This window comes from Syzygium oleosum, unplaced genomic scaffold (assembly GCF_021117445.2).
Source record: "Syzygium oleosum isolate NSW1041296 unplaced genomic scaffold, Sole_v2.1 Sole_v2.12, whole genome shotgun sequence".
Lineage (NCBI taxonomy): Eukaryota > Viridiplantae > Streptophyta > Magnoliopsida > Myrtales > Myrtaceae > Syzygium > Syzygium oleosum.
This window is the reverse complement of record NW_026607496.1, coordinates 8,526,637-8,534,384: the sequence shown is the minus strand read 5'-3', so window position 1 is coordinate 8,534,384 and position 7,748 is coordinate 8,526,637. Positions and strand designations below refer to the sequence as shown.

Sequence of the window (7,748 nt, the reverse complement as noted above, 5' to 3'; positions counted from 1 at the left end):
TGCTTTTATATTCATTCAGAAAAGAAAGTAGAGAGAAAAACTTCTATGTTTATCATACACTTCTTCTCGAAAAGAAGCATCATCATGTTAAGACAAATTCTAACACATCTCTGCCGAATTAGATCTTCTAAAGCATTAAATTTAAAAAATAAAGGAATAAGTATACTGAAAGTCCTAAAACTTGTCACGAGTCTTAAAAACATTCAAAAAGTATAATCAACGAAAGGACTTGATTGAACCAATTTTACAAGTTTCAAGACTTGACATTAACACTTTTTGAAAATTTTAGGACTCAATTTGCACATTCGTAACAAGTTTTAAGATTTAATTACACTTTTTAAAAGTTTCGTGACTCAATTGCACTTTCGTGATAAGTTTTAGAATTTTCAATACACGTATCTCAGGTCTCTCTCGCCCCGCCTCAGGTCATCTCTTCATGCAATGCATTCGGTCGAAATCAAACGAAGGAAGAGAGGGATGCAGCTAGCGATAGAAATCTGCAAGCACAACTTTCTCACCTACTATAACAAGTTAGACACCGGTTGGACACTTGAATCACCAAACCTCACTATCCTCCCTTTACATTCTCTCTTTTACTCTCTATAAAGCATTTCTACGCCGGCGTCTCTCTAACTAAACCCCAAGAATAAATCATCCCTCACGCACCCCTCTTGTGGCCACCGCCGCCGCCGCCGCCGCCGCCAGCGATGTCGTCGGCGAAACCCAAACCCCTCGCTGGTGACAACCTGCCCCTCTTCACTCCGAACCAGCGGGTCGAGCTCCAAGGATTCTCTCACAAAGCCAGGCCCGATGGCTCCTCCTCGACCCTCGCCGAGCTCCTGAGGAGGGTTGAAGAAGCTCAAGTCGGCGACCAAACGCCTTCAACGCCGTCTAGCCATGTCCTCCAGGTGATCTCCTTGGCGTCCTCCTCCATCTCCGCGCCGACGGCCTATCCCTTCGTGCTCTCCTTCAAGAACTTGACTTACAGCGTCAACGTCCCCGGGAAGCTGGGCCTCTCATCACTGCTCGGCCGAGAGAAGTCCGCCGATGGTGTGGACTTGCCAGGGCGGGCCGGCACGAAGGTCTTGCTCAACGACATCTCCGCGGAGGCCAGGGAAGGAGAGATAATGGCCGTCCTTGGCGCGAGTGGCTCGGGAAAGTCGACGCTCATCGACGCCCTCGCAGACCGGATCTCAAAGGAGAGCCTTGGAGGGGCCATCACGCTGAACGGCGAGGTTCTAGAGTCGCGGCTCCTGAAGGTGATATCAGCCTATGTCATGCAAGACGACCTCCTCTTCCCGATGCTGACGGTGGAGGAGACGCTCATGTTCTCCGCCGAGTTCCGGCTCCCACGCTCGCTCTCCAAGTCACGGAAGATGGCGCGGGTCCAGGCACTGATTGATCAGCTCGGCCTTCGGAATGCTGCGGGCACAGTGATTGGCGATGAAGGCCACCGCGGCGTATCTGGCGGAGAGCGGCGGCGCGTCTCCATCGGCATCGACATCATCCACGACCCGATCATCCTGTTCCTTGATGAGCCAACCTCTGGCCTCGACTCGACGAGCGCCTTCATGGTGGTGAAGGTACTGCAGCGGATTGCCCAGAGTGGGAGTATCGTGGTCATGTCAATTCACCAGCCGAGTTACCGGATAATGAGCCTCCTCGACAGGCTGATCTTCCTCTCTCATGGGAACACGGTCTTCAATGGCACGCCGGCCAACTTGCCCGAGTTCTTCACCGATTTCGGGCATCCAATCCCAGAGAACGAGAACCGGACCGAGTTTGCGCTTGACTTGATCCGCGAGCTCGAAGAGACTCCCGGCGGGACAAAGAGCATGGTGGAATTCAACAAGTCGTGGGAAGTGAATCGACAGTCATCGATCCTCCAGAACCGCAACGTCACGTGGACAGGACCGAAACCCTCGCTCAAGGACGCCATCAGCGCGAGTGTCTCGAGGGGCAAGCTTGTCTCGGGTGGCAGCGGAGGCGACTCGAGCCAAGTCGCCTCTGTCCCGACCTTCGCGAATCCGTTCTGGATGGAGATGCTGGTGATCTCCAAGCGGTCGCTGACCAACTCCCGGCGGATGCCGGAGCTCTATGGGATCAGGTTTGGTGCTGTCATGGTCACAGGGATAATCCTGGCGACCATATTCCGCCACCTCGACAACTCCCCGAAGGGCGTCCAGGAGCGGCTCGGTTTCTTCGCCTTCGCCATGTCGACCACCTTCTATACCTGCGCGGAGGCCATCCCAGTCTTCCTCCAGGAGCGCTACATCTTCATGCGGGAGACCGCGTACAATGCGTACCGCCGCTCCTCCTACGTCCTCGCCCACTCCATCATCTCCGTCCCCTCCCTTGTCATCCTCGCCCTTGCCTTCGCGGCCACCACCTTCTGGCCCGTAGGCCTCGCGGGCGGGTTCTCGGGGTTCATGTTCTTCTTCTACGCTGTCGTCGCGTCCTTCTGGGCAGGGAGCTCCTTCGTGACCTTCCTGTCCGGGGTCGTCTCCCACGTCATGCTCGGGTTCACCATCGTCGTCGCCATCCTCGCCTACTTCCTGCTCTTCAGCGGCTTCTTCATCTCGCGGGACCGCATCCCGCTCTACTGGATATGGTTCCACTACCTCTCGCTCGTGAAGTACCCGTACGAGGCCGTGCTCCAGAACGAGTTCGACCACCCGGCCAAGTGCTTCGTGCGAGGGGTGCAGATGTTCGACAACACCCCGCTCGCCGCGGTACCAGAGGCCCTGAAGCTGAGGCTGCTGACGAACATGGGCAACACCCTGGGCATGAACCTGACCGGGTCGACGTGCGTGACCACCGGAGTTGACATACTGCAGTCGCAGGGGATCACGGACATCAGCAAGTGGAATTGCCTGTGGATCACCATCGCGTGGGGGTTCTTCTTCAGGATCCTGTTTTATTTTACGCTCTTGTTGGGGAGCAAGAACAAGAGGAAGTGAAAGTAATAATAAGACTGGTTTGAAGACAATGGCTGTTTGAATTGGTTTATTGGTTGTTTTGTAGTCTGTTTTTTTCTCCTTTCGTACCACGACAAATGTAAAAGCTCAAAGAGACAGTGTTTGTCTAATTTCCAGGGGGTGGAACTGTCCAAGTTAATCCCTTTTGCTCTAATTAAGATGGCTGACATCTGATGAGAGGGTGAGATTTGATGCGAGATGGTATTGCGCCATCGTGTTTGTACGTGGATGGTAGGTCATTTAACTTACTGAAAAATGAACTCTGCTTGGAAATATTTTTAAAAGAACTTGTTTTCGATGAAAATGATTTTATAATATTTAATTGTATTTTGCAAATAATATGGAAGTTATTTACTAATGTTTGTTTTTAAGATAGTCATGGAAACACACGTTAGGAAAAAAAAAAAAGGATCTTGAGTACAATCCCAGGGCTTGAGGACCGAGGCACGATCTCTAGGGAATCAAGCATGGGTACGAGGGTCCGAAGCCCGAGGGCCTAGGTCTCGGGCCCAACTCAAGGGACATGGGCTCGGTCCCAAGCTTGAGCGCCAAGGACTTGGGCATAATTGCAAGGTCCCAAACCCCGAGGACCCGAGCATGGGCATCGGGGCCTCGGCCTAGCCTCAAGGGACCCAGGCTTGACCACCGAGAACTCTATCCCGACCTTGGGGGATCTAGGCGTGGGTGGTAGTCACTCGGGTGCGGGAGTTCGATACCTTGACACGGTTGCCGGGACCTGGGCATGTCTATCGGAGATCCAACCACAATCAGCCGGATCCTTGGTCTCGGGCACGGGGATCCTAGGGCTCTGCGCTGGGATCTCAAGCCGAGGCATTAGAGGTCGGCAACCGATTGAGAAAGAAGCAAAAAGAAGAAGAAAGAAAGAAAAGGAAAAAAAAAATAAAAGAAAAAGAGAAAAAAATTTAAATAAAAATTTTAAATAACTAAAAATAAGATATTTTTCCCTTTCTGAAAAGCGAAAAATATTTTCCGTACTTTTAAAGGAGTTTTTTCAAATGAATGAAAAATATTTTTCATGAAATAAATGACCAACGTTTTTTGTTTCCACGACAACCTGTTCATCTTCACCTGTGCCGTCGTTGGGGTCGGGCTACAAGAAGGATATATTAGATTCAATCCTCTTGTCGAAAAACTCCGGCACGATGTCGACGTCGATGAGTTTGTGCCTCGGCACGATCAACATGGCCACTCGCCGTCCACGGCCGAAGACCAAGACGGCGTCGAAGACCAAACGAAGCAGCAACAGCGCCAGTTTCGCCGGCTTCGGCCGCCAGAAGAAAGAGCCTCTGTGGCGGTGCGTGGAGAACTGCGGCGCGTGCTGCAAGCTGGACAAGGGCCCATCCTTCGTCACTCCCGAAGAGATCTTCGACAACCCTGGTGACATCGAGGTCTGGTTTTTGACTTCTCATTCGCATCACGCGTGCACACCAGCTGTTTGATGAAATGACTCACAGAGTAGTAACATGATGGTAGATTCATCAGGTGCAAATTTAAACCTCCTCCAGTGAGTTTGCTTGGTACATTGTGTGTTCTGTTCAACATTCGCTCGAGGTTCTGTGGTGAGCGTGCGACTGTTTGCTCTAAAAATTTGAGCAGTTAGAGAAAAGCGGGGACTAGTTTTTGATATATTAGCATAACAAAGAAGAACCTCATTTGGTGCATCGCGTTGTGTTCTCACCTCTACCGCATTGCACGCTTGTTTTATGTGCAACTGCGACATGCATCATTGAGCTCACTATGACAATGTTTGCGTGACTTTTTGTTTTGTTGTTGCGATTTCAGCTTTACAGAAGCATGATAGGTCCGGATGGATGGTGTGTACACTTTGAGAAAAGCACACGCAAATGCTCAATTTATCCGGGTAACTACTCCTTTCACAACGGCGGTAAATGGGACGGAGAGTGCGTCGAGTGGTTCTGGCATGAAACTCTTAACTTCATTTTGCAGACCGTCCCTATTTCTGTCGGGTCGAGGAGGATGTTTTCAAGTCTTTATACGGAATTGATAAGAAGAAGTTCAACAAGGAGGCATGCAGTTTCTGCAGAGACACCATCAAAGCAATATATGGTTCGACCTCGAAAGAGTTGGATAATTTTAATCGCGCCATTAGAAGCTCCGATCCCAACTAGGAAAATGAACCTGGAGGGCCCTGCTTTGAATGGTTAAGGCCATCTTTTTCTGAAGAGCTGATGTTCTAGTACAGTCTAGAATTATTCCGCCAGGTATTGAAGTCGCGCTAGCATATTATGTTCATAATCGGAATTCTTTTTAAGCTGACAAGAGTTGAGAAGAAATTCATTAGTCTTGCAGGTGGGGGGATTTTCAGCAGTATCCTATATGTATGATCGATTCTGCAAGGACAATGTGGGGCAACATCGTCAGGTAATCAATCCAAGAACGCCCCTCTCTCTCTGTCATGAATTTATACATCTTATTTTTTTCTCTTCATGCACAATTTAATCTGCCCTGATTTGTCTCAGATCAGTTTCTAGTGTACCTTTTTCCAATGTGTTGATGAGGTGGCACTATAGTACCTGCTATACTAGGTTTGCCTTTGCAACGTTGTTCTGTTTGTGGAATCTCATCTGTAACTCCCTACGAATTTGGGTGGCTGATCATTTAGTTCTCTTGGTGCAACCCATGGCCATTCTTGTCCTCAATAAAATCACTGCAGAATATTTGGGAGATTGAATCATCTTTCATTGAAGTGGACTTGTAGATACCTTTATATGTTGTCTTCTGATTCTTTGTGAAGTTAATCCTCCTGAACCACAATGGCAGATAGGGAAGTTGGCACTGTCTTCTTGGGAGTTGTTTGACATAGTGTGGCTGGGTCTCCATAGGTTTCGCGCCGCTGCCTCACGAAGTGAGAGGTCCTAGGTACAACCCCACGTTGTCCATTTCTTTGGTGTCATCTTTGAGAGCCAGACTGACTTGAGTGAATTTGTAATTATACGGCATGGGCAGACAGGGGACTCTGGGAGAGTTCGCCGCCGGCGACCAGTGCCAAACGTTCTAATGGTAACTCTTTATGTTTAAAAGAAAATGCAGAGGTCATGGAAGTGTCGGCATCTTGTCTATGGAGTTTATGAAGGTTTGAAGCATGACCCTCGAATGAAGTAGGCGCATAATCGAATTCTGAAGAGTCTGCACCTACACCCTGTTTGGCATTGCTTGGGTGGTCGTGATCACGGGACCATCCAATTTGACATGGGCCTTCTATTAGAAAATCGACAGTAGTATTTGAGTCGTACCTCACTGGTCACACCCAGATAATTCCTAAACCTAATCCCCACCACATCAACTCCTCACTCTCTCCCTGCCATTGTGATCCTGTGTCAAGCCTAGGGGTGAGCATGGTCCGGGTTGGGCCGGTCCACCCCCTAACCCTAGGACCAACCCGCACAGTGTTGGTCCTCAATTTTGGGACCGAGGACCGCCCGTCGGTTCCATGGACCCGCCCGGGAACCGGACCGCCGGTCCGGTCCGGTTCCCGGGCGGGTCCATGGAACCGGTCCCACCAAGTTTTCCTTGACAAATAAAAAAAAATATGTGGACCAACATCGGATCAATGGAACAAAAAGAAAAGAACATAACTTTCCATACAATTCCTATACTATGATCGGTTCTATTAACCACATCATCCATAAATCAAGTGGGTACCCATCAAATGAGTGTCTAGAGATAAGAGAGCAGAGAGTTATGAGTGTCTAGTTACGTTTTTTTTATTTTTTTTTGGTCAGATTTTTTTAATTAAAATTTTAAAAAATAAATATATTATTATTATATTACCGGTCCGGTCCGGGTGGGCGGGTGGGCGGTTCCACACCGGGAACCGGGAACCGGACCGATACCCACCGGTTCCAAAAAATTGGAACCGGGAACCGGACCGGTCCCCTTGGGAACCACCGGTTCCGGTCCGGTCCCGGGCGGTCCTGGGCGGTCCTGGGTTTTTTGCACACCCCTAGTCAAGCCAGTGTGGTTGGAAGTTTGGTGCTAGGGTGAGCAAAAGCACGAGGAACAGAGAGAGAGGGGGAGATAGGAGAGAGAATAATGTGAATATATCTCTCTGATGATGTCAAAATCATATAAGAATGAACACTTGTTAAAACCTTAACAGAGTGTTCATGGAAGTTGAGTGATCCTAAGCTTATGAAATTTTTTTGCCAGTGCTCGCAACAATCCACTCTTTCCAATGTAAATATCAGTATCCTTGGTAACAGATGAATGTTGCAAATCCATCGATATTAAGCTAGGCATGAAAGAGTTCAACACACCAGATTCAGAGGGAGAATATGTACTACAATGGCGTAAGAACATGCATATTCTTTTTAATATTAGATGGGCAACATATCGATGCTATTTAGAGATTACGATGTCCTAGCATGCATATCTATACGAATTTGAAAATGATGGAGTCGAGACTTGTATTGCAAGTGCGAGGGTCTTGGTATTTACACGGACTAAAACACATGCAAAAACAAGAGAAACTCGAGAAGTGCATTCAATTTGGGAGAAATTCGAGAGCAAGAGATAAAGGAATATACTCACCACCTACTCAATGCAGCCAAGTTTTATATTGGCATTTCGAACCATCTCAAGAAGAGGCGCGGTCGCCTCAAGATGATGTGACGCACCTCGAGCCGAGGCTTGCTCTCTCCAGGCCTGTATCTCTTTCGCCTGACGTGTGTTTATGATTTTCGAATGAGCCCAATAGTGTTGAGTGAAATGGTGAAATATTGGATCCAA

The 7,748-nt window shown here is 48.7% G+C and overlaps 2 protein-coding genes across 4 annotated transcripts; both read left to right on the top strand.

Moving 5' to 3' along the window:
- Positions 1-468: 468 nt before the first annotated feature.
- On the top strand, positions 469-3,132 carry LOC115674197 (ABC transporter G family member 20-like). Its single transcript, XM_030596541.2, has one exon. The coding sequence runs from the start codon at positions 708-710 to the stop codon at positions 2,958-2,960; it is 2,253 nt and encodes a 750-aa protein (XP_030452401.1). The 5' UTR covers positions 469-707; the 3' UTR covers positions 2,961-3,132.
- An 894-nt stretch (positions 3,133-4,026) lies between these two features.
- On the top strand, positions 4,027-7,582 carry LOC115674129 (uncharacterized). Of its 3 annotated transcripts, none has more exons than XM_056316308.1 (5): positions 4,027-4,387; positions 4,782-4,860; positions 4,947-5,221; positions 5,310-5,381; positions 7,223-7,582. In XM_056316308.1, the coding sequence occupies exons 1-3, from the start codon at positions 4,142-4,144 to the stop codon at positions 5,126-5,128; spliced, it is 507 nt and encodes a 168-aa protein (XP_056172283.1). In that variant the 5' UTR covers positions 4,027-4,141; the 3' UTR covers positions 5,129-5,221; positions 5,310-5,381; positions 7,223-7,582. The 3 variants fall into 3 exon arrangements, with proteins under 3 accessions (XP_056172283.1, XP_056172284.1, XP_030452324.1); XM_056316309.1 differs by lacking the exon at positions 7,223-7,582 and adding an exon at positions 5,480-5,706; XM_030596464.2 differs by lacking the exon at positions 7,223-7,582 and having other exon boundaries at positions 5,310-5,706.
- The last annotated feature ends 166 nt before the right edge of the window (positions 7,583-7,748 follow it).